The 24,555-nt window shown below is 41.3% G+C and overlaps 1 protein-coding gene across 1 annotated transcript; it reads right to left on the bottom strand.

Annotated features, from left to right (window-relative positions):
• Positions 1 to 1,771: 1,771 nt before the first annotated feature.
• Positions 1,772 to 23,489, bottom strand: FAM199X (family with sequence similarity 199, X-linked). Its single transcript, XM_029067814.2, has 6 exons — positions 23,053 to 23,489; positions 13,349 to 13,568; positions 6,325 to 6,474; positions 5,891 to 6,052; positions 3,949 to 4,209; positions 1,772 to 2,506 (listed from the first exon to the last, which is right to left on the bottom strand). Exons 1-6 carry the CDS (start codon positions 23,259 to 23,261, stop codon positions 2,336 to 2,338), a joined length of 1,173 nt encoding a protein of 390 aa, XP_028923647.1. The 5' UTR covers positions 23,262 to 23,489; the 3' UTR covers positions 1,772 to 2,335.
• Positions 23,490 to 24,555: the final 1,066 nt, after the last annotated feature.

Here is a 24,555-nt window from a genome sequence, read left to right as displayed (position 1 = left end):
TTATCGCATTTAGTATTAACAAGGCTTCAATAAATAATCTGCATAAACAGAAAATTCATTTTCAGTTTAAATGAGTTGTTGATATACATTTAGTTTGGAAAATATTTATTTTTTTTCCAATGGTGGAAAAACATTTCCCCCTTACTTTCTGTGCTATAAAGAGAAAACTCAAAAGTCAGAGGAGTTTTCACAGAGCACAAAATGTTTGCAAAGACATGAATATAAGTTTTGTTTATTATGGAAAAAAATAAATTCATTATTTGGATCCTAATGCTCCTGTGACCTAGCCTGAAAGTTTTTTCAACTAAAGATATTAAATAACTAAATAAACTCTCTCTGCTGTTATTTACACCAACACTGTTTTTAGACTAGAAACTCTAGAAGTTCAAAAAGACACAAGGTTTATGTGGGTTTTGGAGTTTTGCATCAGTAACATAAATTTTTAGGTCATGCAAACTGGATCACTAGAATCATACTCAAATAACTTATTTCTGAATAAACACATACCACTCCATGACTATAGTGAAGTCTCAAAGAAATGACTGTCCCATCTTCCTTGAAAAATAATAATAATGTTGGTATTTGTTAAGCGCTTACTATGTGCAGAGCATTGTTCTAAGCGCTGGGGTAGACACAAGGTAATCAGGTTGTCCCACTTGGGGCTTACAGTCTTAATCCCCATTTTACAGATGAGGTAACTGAGGCAGCGAGAAGTTAAATGACTTGCCCAAGGTCACACAGCTGACCAAGTGGCGGAGCCGGGATTAGAACCCACGACCTCTGACTCCTAAACCCGTGCTCTTTCCCATCAGCCATTCTCTAGGACTGTGCTTCTGCATGCAGCAGTAACAGCACATAATGAACTTTTCATGTCCATTCCATACTTCTCCTTCTTGGCCTGAAGTTTGCTACTCCAGTCTGCTATGACTGTAGACATCATGAGGGTGCCAGTCTTGACTGGGATTCTGCTGTTAAGAGAAACTCTGAGGGTTATCTTCAAGTATGAATCCTTTAGAGCAAGCGGATTTCTTTTCAATTTTTGTAAACTATGTTCATTTAAGTTTTAAAAACATTTTGGCCATAATACAGCTGCAATACCAACGTTCACTTTGCTTTTCAATTGTAATGTCTCCCCCTTGGGGCAAAGTAAAAAATGCTTAAATCTCTCCTTTAAGTGGGAATTTTCTGGGATTCTCAAAAAAAAAAAAAGTCATGAAAAAAGAAATATTTCACACCTTAACCATGTAAAATGTCAAAAAGCAGCTTATCAGTTGATAGAAAAAATCATAATTCTCCCTTAATTTCTCTGTGCGTTTAGAAAATGCTACAGATTATTTCTAATATTCACTATAACAGCATCAAAAGAGAAAACTGCATCACTTCAAACTACCTTACAAGTGTATATCAACATACAACTTCCTGAGTGTATGTTCTTGGTGGCAATATTTGAAAATGTGGTCCTTACAAGTCACCTATCTTAGACATGCATTATTTCTTGTTTTCTGCTTCAAAATTTTGAAGTTTCAAGGGTTTTTAGGCATTAGCCTGACAAATGCCTGAAATTCTTTTTAAAACTTTGTTACAGTTGTGCTGAAATAGCAGTAAAATTAATGATTTCTTTAAAAATCCAAATGAAAACAAAATTAACCTATGAGACTAAATCTTACTTGATAAAATTCTTGAAAATGCGGAGTAAGTGTAACGCTTTTTAAAATTCTTACAAGCTTGCCTCCCAATCATTATTCCAACATTACATGCAAGGGACATCAAAGTCATTTCCTCAGTCACTATATTAAGAACAGGATTAGGATTTCACATTAAAAAAAAACACCCAAAAAACAAAACTGAAACTCTTATAAATGTGAGTACTAGTTTCCTATGTCTTAAAATAATAGGATAAGAGGATTGATGTACTTAAGTGTATTATGTCAAAGCAGCGTTATCTGAAAATGCCATTTTTAATAATATCTTTTCCACTAAGGAGAGCAACTGTGAAAATTGTGTTTGTTTAAAAGACCACAGACAGTGCTACTGCGAATAAAATAAGTGGAACTTTAAGAATAGAGCTGAGCTATGTTTTGATCAACAGACTTATCTGATAGCATTTCTGGGAAGTCTTCTAAATCAAAAATGCATTAGACTTTTTATAAAGTGGATTTTATAATAGTAATAGTTTTATTTAAGTTCAAAAAACCCAAAATCTTCCTGGATTATGAATGAAAATTTTATATCAGCAGGGCCCTAATTAAAATCTTGGACGAGAAGCTAATGTAAACAATAAGGATGAGAATCTATATTTTAAGGCTTAGAAAGAACACTGACAAATTCACCCTTGTCACATTAAAACATCTACATCTCCTTCATGGTCTTCCTCAGTCACTTTTAAGGAGAGCACTTCTTCATTAAGGAAAAGCCCACTTAGTCTTTCTTTACGAGCTTGTCTCTGCTCTTTCAGTTGCCTCTTGCGTAAAGCCTTTTGTTGCAGTTTTCGTTGTTTGGACCGCTTCTGTTAAGACAAGAAAGAGACCAGATAAATAAAAATATGCTACTGGTGTATAAATGATGCCAACAAGTTATTGAAAAATCCACAGTCAAATGGAAATCTTTTGAAAAATAAATCCTGCAAAGCTGTTATAAAAACTTGTAATGCCTGTATTTCCAAAAACTTTTCATCCAAGGGGACTGTACGTGCCTGATAAAACAGTAGATATAAATTAGGTTATCTTCATTTGGGTAAACTCCACACTGCCTCGGCAGTGAGGGCTACTAGTCTGCTCCGAAACTGAAGCCATGTCATTCATTTGTTTCTCTGCATTTATGGGATTGCAGGTACCTTCTCCACATAGATGGGCCCAATCAAACTCTGTTGCCATTCCTAATGCCAATAAAGATACATATTCACTAAAAATAAACTCATCCATTACTAACACAGTCTGTTCAACAACACTCAGAAACACGAGTTGCTAGAAAATATAGAAATTGGAAGTAGCCTCATTACACACAGAAAAATTTCACTTACACATTAGATTTTAATATACTCTGTTAAGGACTTATGTGCCAGGCACTGCACTAAACACTGGAATAGATACAAGCTAATCATGTTGGACACAGTCCACGTCCCACATGGGGCTCATTGACTCAATCCCCACTTTACAGATGAGGTAACTGAGGCTCAGAGAAGTTAAGTTGACCAAGGGCACACAACAAAGTGGTGGAGCTGGGATTAGAATCCGGGTGCTTCTGACTTCCAGGACCGGGCTCTATCCAGTAGGCCATGCTGCTTCTCACTATCACATACAGACTTTTACTCCCTTCTCTCATAGTAAGCGCTTAACAAACACCTTTAAACAATTCTGTTTTCTGCTTTTCCCAGGACCACATGCCTCCCAGGCCCATCCAGTGTTAGTGTTATTAATGGGCCTTTGATTGTGCTATGATTCTTAAAAGTCACCTTTATGGAAGCAGACGGATGTGAGGACTGGCTTCTTCTACCCCATCCCAAGGTAGTCTGCAGGAACTTATGGCCCACCAAAGGGGCCCCCATACTCAAAATTTGAGGTCTTACTGCCTACTGCTGAGTGAACTGATTCACAAGGTACAACGTTTTCCAAGAACACAACTACAGTTATATATGTGGTTTCACTGCAACGCTGTTAGGTCTCTATTCCACTGCGCTTGCATTACTTGGCAAAAAAAGCTAGGGAGTAAGAGACTACATAAAAACCATTTAATATCCTTTTAACATTTCCAATAAAACTCACTATTTCTTGGAGGGGGTAGGAAAGATTACAAGGTGTTAACCAGAGAAATTCATTTCTGAATACTGCTGAGAGTAGTAGCCTGCTAACATGTTATTTATAATGAACTCCCCAGGATCACATTTACACCTTGAATGGAATGCTAACCAAAACTTGTATTTTAAGATCTTTGGCTGATTAGACATTTTACTTTTGAATCACGAATCCTCTCGGCAGCGCTTGCAGACAAGTTGCTATCACTGTGTGCTCGACTCATGTTGGCGCTGGAGTTGGAAGCGGAGTTGCCAACGCTGGACCCACTACTGCTTGCTGAGCTGACCATGCTGGCACTGCTGCTGCTGGCACTGGCACCACTCACTCCACTTGTGCTGGCACAGCTGTGGCTGCTTCTCTTCCAGTTCTCCCTGGCAGAACGCTGGCGAGGCCCGTGCTCCTTTATATAGTTTCTCACCTTGGATGGTACACAGGAAAAATGATTAGAGATGGATGTTCAATGCTGTCCTCATGGCACTGCAAAATGAGAAGAAAGAAAATGCTTTCTCCATGAAAGTATGGTAAAATGGCCCCTTTCCAGAGTGGATTTTTTTTTAATGATAACAATAATAATAATAATGTTGGTATTTGTTAAGCGCTTACAATGTGCAGAGCACTGTTCTAAGCGCTGGGGTAGATACAGGGTAATCAGGTTGTCTCACTTGGTGCTCACAGTCTTAATCCCCATTTTACAGGGTGCTCGAGCCCATGACCTCTGACTCCCAAGCCCAGGCTCTTTCCACTGAGCCACGCTGCTTCTTTTTTAATCTCTACAATCAGCAAAATAATGACAGAAATGGAGTAGTATCTGAATTTCCATAAAGCCTGAAACATATGGTTTTGATTTGCAAGGAGTATAAGTTAGTGCAAAAAAATTCCTCTTTTACTCAGAAGACATGCTACCACACTACCTAAAAATACTTGTCCTTTGAGCTAATTTCCAGTTGTAGCATTAGTTTGCATTTTCGATCCAAGAATATTATTTTTATGTGTATTTGAAAATGACATATGTCATTTATATATATATATATATATACACACACACACATCAGGGCTAACAGTCCATGGAGTGGTGGAGAGAGCATGGGCCTGGGAATCAGAAGGTCATGGGTTCTAATCCAGGCTCCACCACTTGTCTTGCTGTATGGTCTTGGACATGCCACTTAACTTCTCTGTGCCTCAATTACCTCATCTGGAAAATGGGGATGAAGCCTGGGAGCCCTTCGAGGGACAGGGACTTTGTCCAACTCGATATGCTTGTATCCGCCTCCAGCACTTAGTAAAGTGCCTGGCACATAGTAAACGCATAACAAATATCATGTATATTTTATATATTCACACATATAATCACATAAACATACACACACAGAGATATATATTTATATATATATATATGTCATAGCATGCTCCTTGAGGGCAGAGAAAATATCTTTTGTTTCTACTGCTTTTCCAGACACTTAATATAATGCATTATATCACAGGCACTCATATACCATTATTACTGTTATTACAGTAGGTGCTAGCCAAAGACCATTTGATTGACTGGTTTGACAGATAAGTTATGGACAATTATATATGTGTAATTGCTGCCCTTCAGGGTTCAGAAAATACATTCATGTTCCTCACATTGCCTCCACTTGAGATAATGTGACTGTAAAGACCACACTGATTTGCTGCTTTACAAGATGACGAAGAAAAAAAATCCTCAAAGAAAACAGAAGCAAGAGTCCTTACGAATGAAAAAATATTTTCTTCATGCTCAATTAAGATGCAATTTACTCAAACAAAATCCAATCTTCCCCATATTGGCTACAGAGTGATTTTTAGCAATTATTCTGAAGTTAAAGACTCCTGTTTCGACTTTCTATAATTGGAAACTGCTGATCAGTTGTACTGGCCACCAAGCATTAGGCATTCCATTTATAAATTAAGCTGACTCCAAGTATAAATAAATATATTTCTAACTCTCTATGTTTCCTTAAAGGCAAAGACAAAAATAATCTACGAACTGACTATGCTTGTTATTCACAGTTTTTCAAGGGAGAAAATGTTCAAAAGGACATCCTCAGGTGTATAATTTACAATATTTCCTTTCTTACCTGTTTCAGTTTTTCATCTGTAAGACAGTTAAGCTCGATAATAAACTCACTGTCCGTAGGGGATATCTGAGCAGTGGGATCAATAATTTTAATAATATCAAGCTGCTCCCGAAGACCCATCTCGGTACTGACTTTCCGACTCAGGTATTCAATATATTCAACCTAATCAACGAAAACAAGTATGTAGAAAAAGCATTACTAGAACCTATTTCAGTATGCTATCTGCAGGCATTGTATTTTATTAATTATGCTTCAATCATACTTTCAAAATTCAGTTTTCCCTCTTTTAAACTAGGAAATAAAGCTCTTCCCCCACCCTTCATTTAACCAAAAGATATAATGAATTTAAATTTGTTTGGGTATAATTTTATTGCATGTAATTCTTCAACCCACTGCTCTCACGAAAATAAAGACAAACAAGGAGAAAATCCTACCTGTTCATCATTTGTCATTGCACTCCAAGGAAGCTCATCTAAATTTCTGTGTTTGTTCTTTTTTTTTGGAAGCAGGCAAGGGGAATTGGGAATACTAGGTATCACATCAGAAAGAACATCGCTTCCACTTGCAATGTCACTGCCAGGCAACTTGTAAACATGAAGAAAGGAAAGGAATAAAACTTTGATAACTCTAAGAGCAGCATGATTTTCGACCACATCAACAAAGAATACTGGGTATCTACTAATCCAATATAATGTTTGCTATTTACATCTGTCATTCATCAAGAGAAATAACTCAAGAATAATTTGCATTCTCACATCAGAAGAGTTGGGCAACTAAGCTAGGCTTTTGAAGCAACCAAAATAGTAAAGTATAAAAATCATAAAATTCAGCATTTATGCTCCTCTTTTCCTTCCCTTTTCATTTTCTGCAATGAAATGACTGAGACAAAACTAATTGTTGCATGTGCCATATTAATGCTACAGGCAAGCTGATAGTTATCAGAAACTTCTGTGTTTTAACTAGAAATTTATGATTAATTGGCTCCTCTCCTGATACTCCTCTCCATTAATTTATTTTAATCTAACAGCCAAAGTACACTTTTAATGGTCAATCAATCAAGTTGGAGAAGAAGCATGGCACAGTGGGTAGAATCCAGGCTTGGGAGTTCGAAGGGGCTGGGCTCTAATCTCAGCTCTGCCATTTGTCTGTTGTGTGACCCTGGACAAGTCACTTCATTCCTCTATGCTTTGGTTACCTCATCTGTAAAATTCCTTCAATAGTATTTATTGAGTGCTTACTATGTGCAGAGCACTGTACTAAGTGTTTGGAATGTACGATTCAGCAATAGATAGAGACAATCCCTTCCCAATGACGGGCTCAACGTATAATGGGAATTGACTTGAGCCCTACATGGAACATGGACTGTGTCCAACCTGATGACCTTGCATTTACCCTAGCACTTAGCACAGTGCCTGGCACAGTGTAGGTGCATAACAAATTCCATAAATAACAAAATAAAAAGGTATTTACTGAGTGCTCACTGCATGCACAGCACTAGATTACATACTTGGGAGAATACAAGAGAGTAAGACAATATAATAGGCCTGATCTCTGCTCTCAAGGATCATAGAATCTAGCAAGAGAGGGAGACATTAAAATAAATGCTTGTATCTACCCTAGCACTTAGTTCAGTGCTTGGCACATAATAAGCACTTAACAAATACCATAAAAAATAAAAATAAATAAATTACAGGTAGGGGAGGCAGTCAAATTTAAGGGCACATGTACATAAATTCTGTGGGGGGGAACGAGAATATAAGTGCTTAGCTGAAACAGACTCAAAGGCAGAAAGGAAAACGGGAAAGAGAAAGGAGAGATTAGTCAGGGAAGACTTCCTGGAGATGTGCTTTGGGAGAGAGCAATGGATTAACAGAAAGTGTGATGAGAACAAGGCACAGAAAACAGTTGGCATGAAATGAGAGAAGTTTGCAGACTGGGATGAAGGGCAAGAGGAGCAAGGATAAGTAGGGGAAGGGAACTGATTGAGTGCCTTACAGCCTTTGTGAGGAATTTCTGCTTGATGAGGAGACAGACTGGCAATCACTGGAGGCTCTTTGAGGAGTGGGAACGTGTACAGAACAATTTTTTGGAAAAATGATTCATGCAGCAGAGAAAAGTATGGTTCATTCTAAATGAATGGTTGGTTTTGTTTCCTTTTCAAAGCTCCCCTCCATTCTTAAATATCAGAAGCGGTAAAAAGCCATGCAAAAAGAACCAGCATTGGACCAACATCATTTCTGAAAGCAGAAAATGCAGGGATTATGTCTAGTGTCTCTACTGAACTCTCCCAATCCCTTAGTGCAGTGTCCTGCACAGAAAGTGCTCAACAAATAATATTGATTGATTTGGGTCAACCCACATACTATTAATTGATTAAAAAGCTTAGCTCCTTTCTGAAGAAATGCTTTTCTTCAAAGTTTGAATACAGTTAGCTGCGTCATTATTTCAGCCTCCTAATGTCAATCAGAAAATAGAACTGCAGAAATATTAAAAAAAAGAAAACTGCCCAATTTATCGCTTCATTTTTACTGATTAATACAATTTAAGTCCTATCCGTGTGGTGGCCATCCTTTTCCATTTACAGAGAATGAGGGGAGGGTTTGAAGAGGGAAATGTTCTATACATACACATCCCTGAGTGGCCCCAAAAGAGCCCAACTGCTTCCACAGAAGGAAGGGTCAAAGCCACTTCTGCAGGTTCATTAAAGGGACTGTTGTCATCATCCCCTTGAAATCTGCATTAGGAGGAATGGAATCCAAGTGTCTATCTAAAACCAAGATAGGCACAATGCATAGCATAAGCAGTTAATAAAATACCATTACTATTATTATTATAATTTAAAAATAAATATTGAGGCAGAAGGTTTTAAATAGAGGCGTCACCAAAGAAAGCTGATTTCTCTTACTTCTGAGAACTATTATTCAGAAAAGGGAATGTTTCAGAAAGGTTTAAGACATAAGACTTAATCACTTGCAAGGCAATTATGAAATTAAGCTTTGAGGTGGCTCAAATATTACCAAAAAATTGTTATGATGCAACATGACATTTTCCAAAAGAAAAAAAAGACTTTGCTTAGGCCTGTGGGAAATTACTCACGTAAATGAATATCTTTGAATATAAATTGCCTAAAAGTTTGAGGTGAATTTTCACTTTCAAAGAGTAAACAACATAACAGTTTTAAACTTAAACACCACCACAGTACTGATTATAAATGCATTCATTTAAGGTTCATCGGTTTTACTGTCAATTATAAATATAAACCAGTTCACTAGGTGGTCAAATTAAATGTGGAGGGAAAAAACACAGTTGAATCAAGAAGACAATGGCTAGAACAATTTCTAGTGTCATGCTAAGAAACATGAACATCAATGAGCAGAGCTTGACAGGCAGAAACTTTTTGAAAAAAATAAGAAAAAGGGGAACAAGTAACAAAGGAAAAAAAATTAAGTGTCTAGGATCCTTGGGAAAAAAACACTAGTCAAAACCATTTCCACTGGAATGAAAGAATTTAAGCAGCTGTTACATTATAGTACATTTTAAATTCTTAGTGTGCATTATCAAGGCATGGTAGTTCTTCTCTAACAAGTCATGACACATTTTGGTTAGAATATTTTTTAGAGAGCTAGGGAAACACTTCTGTGCATCTGTCTGGAAAAACATACTTCAGAAGAAACAGTTGTGTGTAAGTACACATTATTGATCAAGGGAGAATCCTATTAAGTGAGTTTTCTTTCACTGTGGAGTTTGTCAATTTATAGGAAAACAATGTTTTTGACACTGGGTTTTAAAGTTGTATGTCATATGAGTTTTGCATATTTGCATTGGCTTTGAATATATCTGAGGAGTAAAATAAAATAAAGATGTGTAAATCTTAACCACAACATGCATTTCAGTAGGAGACATATTTTTGGTATATTTACATTATACGCATTAAATGTGACTCTACTAGGGTGACTTGAATCACACTGCTTCCACATTTTCTGTTGGAGGCTGCGGGATTTTCACCAGGTTCATTCTTCTGACAGCTGATGTAATTTCAGATCACACCTTTAGGCTTTAAATATGACTGCTGAATTATTCACTCATAATTTGCTGTGTAAGGTGCTAAAAACAATGAAAAATAATGTACAGTGCTTGGCAAGTCTAATCAAGTATGTCTTTTATAGTAAAGCATTATTAAAAGAAGTGGGGAAAGGAAGGAAGGAAGAATTAAAATAAAGGGAATCCTGCCAGAAAGCCTAATAATGACTTTTTTTTTTTAAGTTAGATTCCTGGTCTGCAAGGCAATTCATGTTTTCTTACTAGAGGAATTTATAAATCATCTGCCTACAATTTTTAAGAACTTCTGAAAATCAGATTTTAAAATGGAGTAGTATGGAAATGATTAATCAAAGAAGGTTAAACAATGTTTAAAGAATGCTGTCAATTTTATCCCAATATAAACTTTGGATAATACGCTATTATTACATCCCACATTACATGTGGAATATTTTCATAGAACACAGTTATGAGAGCATTCATCCTTGGGAACAGAGTACATTTAGTCTGTTGCAGAAACGGGGACAAACATAACTAGTGTTCCATCTTAACTGATTAATGTGTTCACTCACAAACATAAGAGACACTGCTAGTTAACTTTTCTCCCAACTATCCATGAAACTGGAAAGCCAATATAGGAAAAACATCTTGAATTTGGGCTAGGAAGAGAAGTAGAGTTTAAATTACTGAAAAGTCTGTATTTTTTTTCTAAAAAGCAATTTTACTATTCTACTGTGGGTTTGCCTGTGTCATTAAGTATAGACTTAATCCCTAGTGTCTGTACTAATCTGCTCTTTCTTCAGATTCCTTTTTATATCTGCCTAAAGCAGGTGAATACTCAACCCTCTCCCTAACTCAGTTTGCTGCCTTTGCAATCTCTTTACAGAGTGCTGTGAGGGGATTCAGAAACATTCTTCTCTAAGTGTGTAACCACTGGGGAAGAACACAGTTGCAATATTGGAAAAAAAGGCTGTACACATGTGCATGGTTCTGATCAAGGCACATGTACTATAGTGGGAAGTTTTCCTTAGTTCAGTATTTGTCAGGAACAATAACTCTGTTACAAAAAGAGAACCGAGTATAGTTTTTGAAAAAATTCACTCCACATCTCCCAACACCACTAAGAGCTATGGAAATCTTAGAAAGGCAATGTGGCCTAGTGGATTGGAGCACGGGCCTGGGAGTCAGAAGGACCTGGATTCTATTTCCGGCTCTGCCACTTGTCTGCTGTGTGATCTTGGACAAGTTGCTTCCCTTCTCTGTGCCTCATCTACCTCATCTGTAAAAATGGGGATTAAGACCTTGAGCCCCATGTGGGACAAAGGCTGTGTCCAACTTGTTTAGCTTGTATCTACCCCAACGCTTAGTGTAGTGTGTGGCACATAGTAAGTGCTTAACAAATACCATTAAAAAAATCTTAAATGAACTACATACATAATAAAGATGGAAAAGGTGTCACCTTTGATCCACTGGATTGAAATTTAAGTTTTTTGCAGTATGGGGCAGGAGAGATTGATTTTTAATATATATCAAGAACATCTATGCATTTGTGAGTAGCACCACTTTGCCAGAATGCATGTTTTTGTAAGCTTCTTAAGGTCAGGAACCCTATCTCTTACTTTTCTTGTCCTCTCACAAATACTAGGCACTCAATTTGGCTAGAAGGCAATAGCTGAATTAGGGAACAGTCTTCTGACAATGGACACAGTGTGATGTGGTTTGGAAAGAAACAGTTGGTTCACGCACACAACTCAGACACTGAGTAGTCCAAAACAAGTTTTCCTTAATGCAGGTTTCTGCAAGAACCCAACTCATGGGTTACAAGAAATGAGGGTGTATACCATACAGACTCTTTAGCTGGCTAACGTCAGCAGCAGAGAGTACAGCAGTAGGAGCTGCCAGTCTGAATCACCTGCTGGGTTATGGCACTATAGCAGAGCCAACAGCATTATTCCGAGGGATTCTGGCCTTAAAAGTACCTTGGACATAGCAAATCTTGACATGCAATTCACAGTGGACTGCACAAGCTACTAAGCTCGTTGCACTCCGTGTCCCAGAGGGAACGCGACTGGCAGCAGAGACAAGCGAGTGCAAACTGTGCTTCACAAACCACATTCAGGATAATCAAATCCTTCAGGCAGGTTCGCAGTCCTGAAGTCTAATAATGATAGTATCTATTAAGCGCTTACTATGTGCCAGGCGCTGTACTAAGCACCGGGGTGGACACAAGCAGAGTGAGTTGGACACAATCCCTGTCCCGTTTGGGGCTCACAGTCTCAATCCCCATTTTAGAGATGAGGTACCTGAGGCACCAAGAAGTGAAGTGACTTGTTCAAGGTCACACAGCAGACAAGTGGTGGAGAAGGGATTAGAACCCCTGACCTTCCAACTCCCAGGCCCGGGCTTTATCTACTACAAGATGCTGCTTCACACCATCACCATCATTCGGATGGGTGCCGGCTGTGGGATCGTATCTAGCCAAGAGAGCCAAATCCGATCAGATTTGGATCCAGATTCAGAGCCCACTTTTCCCCTCTGTCTGCTCAGTGCTTGGGTCAGCATTAGAGAGCTTAGGAATGAAACACTAGAGGGAAAGGAAGAAGATAAATGCAGAAGAAACTTATTTGCCTTTGGGACTGACCAATAGCCACAACCCTGATGCAGCCTGTAAAGCAGCCACTGTTCTTTTAAACAAATATTTTTAAATTTCAGGATTTGAGTGGCCTATGTTTCAGTGTCTATGCAACTCAAGCTGAGCTTTGGTTGGGGGACCAAGTCAAACACTGAAAATCCAGCTTTAGAAAAGCACTATCAACCACACCCACATTTTGATCTGATTAGTTATTCAAAGACTTTCTTTGCATCAGTATTCCACAGGATCCTGAACTTCTGCTGCTCCTTTTGTGTTAACTGATGTTTTTGTCTTTTCTATTTTTGTCTTGCCTTAATGTCCCCAACTCCCCTTCTCCCCACCACCATATTATTGGATTGTGATCCCCATGGTTCCCAAGGACCAAATGCATACCTCATCTGTGTATTTCTTTCCCAGTCCTTTCCACATTGTATACACTTAATAAATACTATAACTATTATTAGGAGAAAAAGAGACAAGCATAAAAAGTTAGATCCCCCAATGTAAAGATCTAATCCTCCCAACAGATCCTGACAGTCATGATGTACTTATAAGTATATGAAGCATAAATTATGAAGCTGGGTAAAAAGCTTTGAAGAATGAAAGATATTAAGAGTCCAATAAATATGCTAGATCCAATAAAGTAGTATATGTCATTCTTAAACTAAAAACCTATTTTTCCCAAGATTTTCAAGAGGAATTCACTTTGAGGTAGAAAATATCCCAGGGGGACCACAATTTACTTATGTGTTAATTATAATTTTTTTTTGAATTTTAAAAAACCCTACCTGCCATTCAAATTCACTATCTGACCAGTCCCAGTAAGTGCTAATAGAAGAAGAGACATCACTGCAAACACTTCCTTCTGGGAATAAGTCGAAAGATGTGAACTCCTGATCATCCAACAAGGAATAGCAATCATCCTGATCTCCGACAGACACCGATGAAAACAGCTCCTCACTGCATTCTGAGCTGGCTACGCTGGTTCCACACGAAGTTAAGTTCCACCTGCAAAACACATAAAGCCAAATAGGGTATAACGTGACAAAGTACTTTAGGAAAATATAGCAACTTCATCCCTAAGCAGAAAAACAGGTATTAAACTATAAAATCTGTAGTTTTCTACCTGTTACAAAGATGGGCCTAGTGCTGGAAGTAAGGTTAATTTCAATTCTGGGATTTGCAGGAGGGTTTTCTTCAAGCTGAAAATAAACTCTTATTTTTAAAAGACTTGTTTCCAGGCAGGTTGGAAGAGTATCAGAAAAAAATAGGATAAGACTTGCTTGGTCTTTCTCTATAATCGAATGACTAAAGAGACAAGATGTGTGGTTTCCATATTCAGCTTTGCCAATGACTCACTGCCAAACAGCATGCTAGTCACTGAACTCTTCTCAGTTTACCCATCTATAAAATGAAGCTATCTCCTCTCTCACAGAGATTTTGAGAAACTTGATTAATATTTGTAAAGCCCTAGGAGATCCCGGAGCAAATGGGGCCATCACTTTGCAGAACGATATTAGCATATTAAAAGAAATCTCTTTTTTAATAAAGGCTGAACAGCATGGGAAAAGCAGTTAAGTGTGAAAATGATGGATTCAAACAAATTACACTTTCCACTTTTTCAAACATGTTTCCCAAGTCGATGTATCTGAAAAGGAAAAGCTGGCTGATAGCTGAATTTAAAAAAAAAAAAACTAAAACAGCTATTTTATGACCCTTCGGATAACTCACAGTTGGTAAAATAAGGGGGTGAAAAGCAGATGATAAAGTTCAAGGCAGAGATACTCTACACTACTAGTGAGATGGCATGCAAATGGATGAAAATGCACAAACTAAAAGTTATTTTAGACCTGGATTAGCTGTGGCACATCCCCTTAGACACAGCTGCCCAAATTCAGCAAGGGTGACAGCTGAGAATCCCACTCTTCCATGGATCCTAAATATTTCTTGGATTGGGTTCGCCATAAGAATTTGGAATCCTGACCTCATAAAGTCATACTTTTTATAACTGAGAAACTTCTAGATATCTACCAGTACCTCCAAATGTCTTCAGGTCTCTTCCCATCTTCACATTTGACAAACTACTATTTTTCCCATCAAAGCCGTTCTGTAATCACATCTCCTCCAGGCCTTCCTCAATTGATTTCTCATTTCCTCCAGCTGCCATTTCAGCTCTTCTGCACCACTTAGGTACTCATCACCACCCAGTATTTATGCACATATCTTTATTCTCTATTACTTCCTTCTTCCTGTAATTTATTTTAGTGTCATCCCCCTCCCCATCTGCAAAGATTATAAGATTCTTGAGAGCAGGGATCATGCCTACTAATTCTACTGTATCCTCCTAAACAATTAACCAATGGTATTTATTATTTTCCTTGTACAGAGCACTGTACTAAGAACTCTGGGGAGCACGATACAACAGAGATGGCAGACATGTTGCCCTGTGCCAAAGAAGCTTACCGTCTATACGACAGAAGAGCTTACAGTCTAAACAAACTCAAAAAAGTGCTATGTATACACAGTAGGTGTTCAATCAGTCAATCATTTGTATTTATTGAGCACTTATCATGTGAAGATGTCTTTACTACTTTACCAATAAAATTGAGTTGGTAGATACGTTCACTGCACACAACGAGCTTACAGTCTGTCTGCCTGCTATTTGACACTGGGCAAGTCGCTTCATCTTCCCGTGACTCAATTTTCTCATCTGTAAAGTGGGGATTCAATTCCTATTCTCCCTCCTACTTACACTGTGAGCCCAGGAGGGCCAAAGACCGTCTCCAATCTGCATATACTGTATCAGCCCCAGCACTGAGCACATAGTAAGTGATTAACAAACACCACAGTTATTATTATCCATGAAATACAAGGAGAGAAATGACAGAATTAAGGATAGACTGAAAGTAGGGGCCAAATGAGAAACAGTAATCAAAAATGACACCAAGATCACTAACTTAAAGAACAAGGAAAAGTATGCTTTTGACATTACTGAGAAAGCTGAGCAGGAGAGAGAGTTTAAGTGGAGAGATGAGAAAATCCATTTTAAGTATATAAAGTTGAAGTTATCAGCAGGCCATTTAAGTGCAGATGCTCTAAAGACAAAAAGAAATTTGAGAGTGGAGAGCAGGGGATTAGGCCAAGGCTGGAGATGGAGATTTGGAAGTCATCTATAAGCCACTATGCTCCCCTGAGAACACAGTATAAAATGAGAGTGAGAGGGCCCCAAATCAGAACTGCTTGTAAAAGGCTTCTGCCAACATTTTTGAGAAAAGATTAAGAAAAAAATTCAAATGAAGTGATGTTTAGCACTACAAATAAAGCCGCCATTGCTTAACAGATTGACAATTCATCTTCTCAAAAGATTAGAATAAAAAATTATCTTTAAAGACTGTTTCTTGAATTCTCACAAATCACAAATTTTGAAGCGGATATGAACAAAATGTTGGAAATCAAAAAAGGAAGGAAAGACCTTAATTTATACCAATGACACTTCAAAGAATACAGGCTCTGCAAAAAAAAAAAAATGCAAAATTTATAATGGACTTAAGACTTACTGAAAACAGAATTTTATAACATGAAGCTTAAATGTTAATCTTCTGAAACCGTGAGAACATTATTTAGGGGACAGGCACCACCTTGGCTGATTCTGCAAGCAGCAAAGTTGAAGAAACATGGAAGGGAGGTCAAGAAATTAGACACTGGTTCATTCTACACTTTGGCTCTTTGTTGTCCTTGAAAAGACTTGGAACAACAGGGACTTCTAAAAGTTTCTATAGTTTCATACCTAGTAATTTAAGTCACATACATATTGGAGAATGAAAGAATAAGAAGTACCGAGGAGTATATACTTCATTACGACATCCTAACGATATAGTGCCCACTAGCAAGGTTTCAATTAAGGATTTGCCAGCATTAAGATATTGATTACAGTCCTTGAGTGCTTACTATGTGCCAAGCACTATAATAAGCGCTGGGGGAAATACAAATTAATCAGTTTGGACACAGTCCCTGTCCCAAATGGGGTTCACAATCTAAATAGGAGCGAGCCTACTCACTCCTCATTTAATCCTCATTTTACGGTACGGTAAGTGAGGTACAGAGAAGTTAAGTGACTTGTCCAAGGTTACACAACAGACAAGTGGCAGAGCCAGAATTAGAGCCCATGTCCTCTGACTCCCAGGCACATGTTCTTTTCATTACACCATGCTGCTTCTCTATTAATTACAATTAATGTATTAATTAGCATGTACAATATGAACCCCATTCAGGGTTAATAGCATGACTTTCTGAAAGTAAGTTCAAAATGAAATTTCAATACTAAATCCCTTTAAAATATAAATCTATTCTAACAACAACAAATTGTCAAATATTCTGCATTATAGATGAATACGATGATGGTATTTGTTAAGCACTTACTATGTGCAAAGCACTAAGCGCTGGGGGGGGGATACAAAGTAATCAGGTTGTCCGAAGCAGAGCTCATAGTTTTAATCCCCATTTTACAGATGCGGTAACTGAGGCACAGAGAAGTTAACTGACTTTGCTCAACGTCACACAGCTGACAAGCGGCGGAGCTGGGATTAGAACCCATGACCTCTTTCTCCCAAGCCTGAGTTCTTTCCACTGAGCCACGCTGCTTCTCTGATTATTAAAGAGTAGCAATCAATCATATTTATTGAGTGCTTACTGCGTGTAAGATACTGTACTAGGAGCTCGGAAGAGTACAAAATAAAACAGATATATTCCTTGCCCACAACCAGTTTACAGTCTAGAGGGTGAGACCACCCCCAGCGTGGCTCAGTGGACAGAGCCCAGGCTTGGGAGTCAGAGGTCTTGGGTTCTAATCCCAGCTCCGCCGCTTGCCAGTTGTGTGACTTTGGGCAAGTCACTTAACTTCTCTGTGACTCAGTTACCTCATTTGTATAATGGGGATTAAAACTGTGAGCCCCATGTGGGACAACCTTATCATGTTGTATCCCCCAGTGCTTAGAATGGTGCTTTGCACATAGTAAGCGCTTAACAAATACCACCATTTATTTATTTTATTTTACTACTGCCACATACAAAATCTTGCTACAGTATTCTCCAGCCTATTAAGCATGCTGAAATTATAGTGCATCTACAGGCAGTTTTATTCATGATATCCTAACAGTTCATTCAATCATATTTAATTGAGAGCTTACTGTGTGAAAAGCACTGTACTAACCACTTGGGAGAGTACATTACAACAATAGACACATTCCCTGCCCACAAGGAGCTCACAGTCTAGAGGGGGAGACGTATACATAAATACATAAATTACAAATATATACGTATTGGCTGCAGGGCTGGGAGGGAGGATGAATGAAGAGAGCAAGTCAGGGCAACACAGAAGAGAATGGGAGAAGAGGAGTGGAGGGTTTAGTCACGGAAGGCTTCTTGAAGGAGATGTGTCTTCAGTAAAGCTTTGAAATGGGGGACAGCAATTTTCTGTCGGATATGAGGAGGGAGGGCGTTCCAGGCCACAGGCAGGATGTGGGCGAGAGGTCAGCAGAGAGACAGATGTACAGTGAGAAGGTAAGCATTTGAGGAACACAGTGTGTGGACTGCGTTTTGGTACGAGAATAGTGAGGTCAGGTAGGAGAAGGCAAGATTACTAAGTACTTTAAAGCCAATAGTGAGGAGTTTTTGTTTGATGTGGAGGTGGATGGGCAACCACTGGAGTTTCCTGAGGAGTGGGGAAACATGGTCTGAATGTTTTTGAAGGAAAATGATCCCGGCAGCAGAATGGAGTTTGGACTGGGGTGGGGAGAGACGGGGGTAGGGAGGTCAGCAAGGAGGCTGGTATAACAATCAACGCAGGAAAAGATAAGTGTCTGTATTAATGTGGTAGCCGTGTCAATGGAGAAGAAGGGGTGGATTTTAGTCACATTGTGAAGGTAGAACTGACAGGATTTAGTGATGACTTAGAGTGAAACAGAAACTACTACAACCAATTCTTACATAATGCATGTTTTTACTACACATTTTTTGATAAAATGCCATTAGGAATTAGAGCACGTTCTTCGGACAACATGCGTGCATACCTGAATAGAGGGTGATCATGATATTGGAAAGAAGGGTTGAGTGTATGTATGTGGTTCTGGTTAAACCATATGTACCCTGCAGAGAGAAATGTGTGGTTGTTTTTTTAATAATTAAGACGTTGGTTAAGTCCTTATTATGTGCCAAGCACTGTACTAAGCATCAGGGTAGACACAGGATAATGAGGATAGACAGAGTCCCTGTCCCACACTGTCTAAGAAGGAAGGAGTAGGATTTGATCCCCATTTTACAGTTGTGGAAACTGAGGTACCGAGAAGTTAAGTGACTTGCCAAAGGTCACAGAGCAGACAAGTAGTTGAGCCAGGATTAGAACTCAGGTCCTTTGACTCCCAGGCCTGTGCTCTTTCCACTAAGCTACTCTGCTTCCTGACCATGAGGTTTGTTCAGCAACATAAACCCTACATTAAATAAGAATTGTGGAAAATTCTTCAAGGAGTGCAAAACCCTTTAAGGACATTATTCGATTAACACTTACAACTTCCCTGTAGGTAGCCAGAAGAGAAGATGGGGCATTTCAGAAGGGAAGTGATCTGCTCACGTCTCCAAACAAAATATACCTAAATAGAAGGCACATTCTCCTCCAAGAGGCCTTCCCAGACCAAGCCCCGCTTTCCTCTTCTCGCACTCCCTTCTGGGTCACCCTGACTTGCTCCCTTTGTTCTTCCCCACTCCCAACCCCACAGCACTTTATGTACATATCTGTAATTCATTTGTATGGATGTCTGTGTTCCCAGCTCTAGACTGTAAGCTGTTACCATGCTGATCCATGTGCTTACCACATCCTGCTTTGACTACTCCTCGCTGTCCTTCCGCCTCCTGTCTCTCCCTTCTCCAAATCATAGTTTGCTCTGCTGACCAGATCATTTTTCCAAAAAAATAAAAATGAAAAAAAATCACTTGGTCCAGGTCGCTCCACTCTTCAAAAACCTCCAACGGTTGCCCATCTAACTCCACATCAAATAGAAGGGCCTTACCCTGGGTGTTAAGGCACTCACTCAAGCTCTCCCCATCCAACCTTACTTCCTTCGCTAATGTACTACATCCAGGTCCTCACACTTTACTCCTCTTAACACTGAACTCACTGTACCATGATCTCACCTATCTCAACTATTTGTTTTGCTGTCTTCCCGATTTTAGACTGTGAGCCCGTTGTTGGGCAGGGATTGTCTCTACTTTCCATGTGCTTAGTACAGTGCTCTGCACACAGTAAGCGCTCAATAAACACGATTGAATGAACTTGTTAACCATGCCCTCCCTTTGGCCTGGAAATCCCTCCCCGTCATACTCTACAGACCACCACCCTCTCCATCTTCAAAACCTTTCTAAAATCCTATCTCCTCCAAGAGCCTTCCCTGTCTAATTTCTCATTTCCCCTCTCTATTCACCATCCCCCTGCAACACCTATAAACTTGGGTCTGTACCCCTTAAGCACTTGGATACTCCCCTTACCCTCTGCACTTATGCACATACATTTATAACCAATGGTATTTATTGAGTGCTTATGCTTACTGTATGCAGCGCACTGAATCAAGTGCTTAGGAGAGTTCATTCCAACACAGTTGATAATTGACCTCTCATCCATGTTCTGCCTCCGGCCTGGAATGCCCTCCTCCTCATACCTGACAGATAATTACTCTTGCCAACATCAAAGCCTTATTGAAGAGACATCTCCTCCAAGAGGCCTTCCCTGACTAAGCCCTTTTTTCCTTTCCTTCAACTCCCTTCTCCATCACTCTGACTTGCCCCCTTTATTCATCACCGCCCCCATCAAGCACCACAGCATTTTATGTACACATCAGTAATTTATTTATCTTAATAGGTCTCCCCCTCTAGAGAGTAAGCTTGTTTTGGGTGGAGAATGTGTGTGTTATTGTTATGTTGTACTCTCCTAAGTGCTTAGTGCAGCACTCTGCACACAATAAGTGCTCAATAAATATGACTGACAATGAATAAGGCTCCAAATCCATGTTTAGGCATGTAGAGCTATATTGCTACAGTGCATCCTGCTCTGTGACTGAGATCTAGCCTCTCCATCAATGCCTCACCAGGTTCCTTGAGGCTTTCTACCAGCATCATTTATGGGCCCTACTCAACATTGAATCACAAGGCAGGATCACCAGCAGTGATGTCCTGGAACAAATTTAGTCGTCTACATTGAAGCTATGCTCACCGCAACATAACTACTTTGGCTGGGACATTTTAAGGGAGTGAGCAATAACCGGATATCCAAGCAGCTGCCACAGGGCAACTTAAAATTGGGAAATTAAAAGCAAGGGGAACAGATTAAATGTTTTAATGATATAAATGCATGATCCCTGACCCCTACGAGCATATAATCTAGCAGATTATAATCTCTCTCTAGTAGATAAGGAGGAGGAAAGTGGATATTTAGATGAGCAAGAGTTTAATAGGGTGTGTGTGCATATGTACATATATAAACATATTTATCCAAGGACAGTAAAGATTACCTAGAAAAAATGTCTAACAAGACAAATCTCTAGAAATTGAGCCCTCTTTTTGCATAATAATAATAATAATGTTGGTATTTGTTAAGCGCTTACTATGTGCAGAGCACTGTTCTAAGCGCTGGGGTAGACACAGGGGAATCAGGTTGTCCCACGTGGGGCTCACAGTCTTAATCCCCATTTTACAGATGAGGTCACTGAGGCACAGAGAAGTTAAGTGACTTGCCCACAGTCACACAGCTGACAAGTGGCCGAGCTGGGATTTGAACCCATGACCTCTGACTCCAAAGCCCGTGCTCTTTCCACTGAGCCACGCTCCCTCACTTTGACAAACTCAAAAATAAATATCATTGTTTCCAAAAGTGTTCTTAGTACTTAAATTTCAAGGAAACATTCTTTAATCTTCCACCATATATTTTGTCTTCAGTCTAACAGAAAAAGACTAAAAGCACAAGTGACCAATACCGTGTAAAAATCTGATCAAAAATACATTCGCAAGCCTAAGCACGAATGCAGGTTTTAATGTGGTTTGAGGAAAAAATGGTTTAAGTGGCAAATGTTTTTCTTCTGGGCCAAGTGCCAAGAAAAATATATGCCTATCTTATAATTAAAATTAAAGAGCAGGTTAAAATAAAATCATATAATACAGGCCACAGAAAGCAAAGGCAAACCCCAGGAAAAAAGCACCCTCCAACAGGGGCAAAGGATCACAATCTATTTTCAAGACAGTAAAAAGACGCTGCATTTGGGCATCACCTGGGTAGCTCTAAGTACTTTAACTGGGTCTCCTAGCGATGAGCAAACTATAGCTGCAGGCCCAATTAATAGTAGATATTGAGCGGTGACTGTGCACAAAGCGCTGTACTAAGCACTTGGGAGAGCACACTAGAGGGTCCCCAAAGGGTTTACCGTTTGGTGCAACAGAGACACTGAAAAGCTTCGGTTTCTCTCCACTACCACAGAGGAGGGAGCAAGGTGGGGGGGCGGGGGCACCTTGAAGGAGTGAGTGGTGGCCTGGCACCGGGCTCCGGGTTGCTGCCTCTCCAGTTTCTTGGCAGAGGTTGGAAAGCTGGGCTAGAAAGGAGGAGAAGGGCTAGGGAGGTGGGCAGGGGTTGGAGGCTGGGCTAGGGAGGTGGGCAGGGGGATGGGAGGGTGGGCAAAGGAGGGAGGGGTCGGGAGAGGGGCTAGGAAGATGAGCAAGGGTTGGGAGGGTGGGCAAGGAGGAAGGGGTCGGGAGGGTGGGCTAGGAGAGGGGAAGGGGGGGAGAGGGGGCTAGGAAGATGAGCAGGGGTTGGGAGGGTGGGCTAGGAAGATGGGCAAGGGGTTGGGAGGGTGGGCTAGGAAGATGGGCAAGGGGTTGGGAGGGTGGGCTAGGAAGATGGGCAAGGGGTTGGGAGGGTGGGCAAGGAGGAAGGGGTCGGGAGGGTGGGCTAGGAGAGGGGAAGGGTCGGGAGGGGGGCTAGGAAGATGGGCAGGGGTTGGGAGGGTGGGCTAGGAAGATGGGCAAGGGGTTGGGAGGGTGGGCAAGGAGGAAGGGGTCGGAAGGGTGGGCTAGGAGAGGGGAAGGGTCGCGAGGGGAGCTAGGAAGATGGGCAGGGGTTGGGAGGATGGGCTAGGGTGGTGGGCAGAGGGTGGAGGCTGGGCTAGGGAGGTGGGCAAGGAGGGAGGGGTCGGGAAGGTGGACTAGGAGAGAGGGAAAGGGTCGGGAGAGGGATTAGGAATTTAGGCAGAGGTCGGGAGGGTGGGCTAGGGAGGTGGGCAGGGGTTGGGAGGGTGGGCAAGGAGGGAGGGGTCGGGAAGGCGGGCTAGGGAGGTGGGCAGGGGTTAAGAGAGCAGAGAAGGGTTGGAGGGGGGGCAGGGGTCCGGAGGGGGGAGCTAGGAGGGTGGGGAAGGGTCGGTAAAAGGAAGGCTGTTTGGGGAGGGGCCGGGCCGGTCCTTACCTGTTGGTGTGGAAGCGGTGGAGGGGGTCGGTGCGGTGGCAGGACGACAGCTGGCAGCCGAAGTCGCTGACGTCCAGGCAGCCCGGCTCCTCGCTCAGGCTGCCCGCTCCGCGCGGGGGGCCCAGCGCCGGGAAAGCCTCGTCCGGAGACAAGAACTTCTCCGCCCCCGAGGCCCCCGAGCCGCCCCCCGAGCCCGCCGCCTCCGCCATGGCGGCCGCGGACCCTCCGCGCCGCACTAAGCCCGGCGCCCCGGGGGCCCAGCGCCGCTGCTCCCCGCGCCGCCCGGAGGCCCGCAGCCGGCCATGGAGGGCGGAGAGAAGGAGGGGAAGAGGGAAAGGCGGAGAGAAGGAGGAAGGACGGCGATCCCAGCCCGGACCGGGCCCGACAACCGCCCACCCAGCGACCGACCGATGATGGACAGACAGAGGCAGGCGAGAGGGAAGGAGGGAGGGACAGAGCGTCCCCCAGCCGGCCTGGAGGAGGGGGGAACCGGACGTAGCGCCTCGCTCCCCCTCCTGGACGGGAGGACGAACCGCAGGCCCCGCCGCAGGGCCGCCCCCTCCCCTCCCCTCCCATTCATTCATTCATTCATTCGTAATAATAATAATGTTGGTATTTGTTAAGCGCTTACTATGTGCAAAGCACTGTTCTAAACGCTGGGGGAATACAAGGGGATCAGGTTGTCCCACGTGGGGCTCACAGTTTTAATCCGCATTTTAATAATGATGTGGGCATTTGTCAAGCGCTTACTACGTGCAGAGCACTGTTCTAAGCGCCGGGGGAGATACAGGGGAATGAGGTTGTCCCACGTGAGGCTCACAGTCTTCATCCCCGTTTTAATAATAATAGTGGTATTTGTGAAGCACTTACTATGTGCAGAGCACTGTTCTGAGCGCTGGGGGAGATACAGGGTCGTTAGGTTGTCCCACGTGAGGCTCACAGTTAATCCCCACTTTACAGATGAGGGAACTGAGGCACAGAGAAGTGAAGTGACTTGCCCACAGTCACACAGCTGACAAGGGGCAGAGTCGGGATGATTCGAACCCATGACCTCTGACTCCCAAGCCCGGGCTCTTTCCACTGAGCCACACTGCTTCTCTACAGATGAGGTAACAGATGAGGTAACTGAGACACAGAGAAGTTAAGTGACTTGCTCAAAGTCACACAGCTGGCAAGCGGCGGAGCCGGGATTAGAACCCATGACCTCTGACTCCCAAGCCTGAGTTCTTCCCACTGAGACACGCTGCTTCTCTAATAGTATTTATTGAGGGCTTACTATGTGCACAGCACTGTACTAGGCGCTTGGAATGTACAAATCGGCAACAGATAGAGACAGTCCCTGCCCATTGACGGGCATACAGTCTAATCGAGGGAGACAGACAAAAACAATAGCCATAAAACAAATACAATAGCAATAAATTCCTATATATATATATATAATAGCAATAAGTACTATAAATAAATTAATCCCTTCATTCCATAGGATTCACCAAGCGTTCCCTA

The sequence above is a fragment of the Ornithorhynchus anatinus genome, chromosome 6 (genome assembly GCF_004115215.2).
Source record: "Ornithorhynchus anatinus isolate Pmale09 chromosome 6, mOrnAna1.pri.v4, whole genome shotgun sequence".
NCBI classification, from domain to species: Eukaryota; Metazoa; Chordata; class Mammalia; order Monotremata; family Ornithorhynchidae; genus Ornithorhynchus; species Ornithorhynchus anatinus.
Note: the sequence above shows the minus strand (reverse complement) of the source record. Positions and strands in the feature narration are given on the sequence as shown.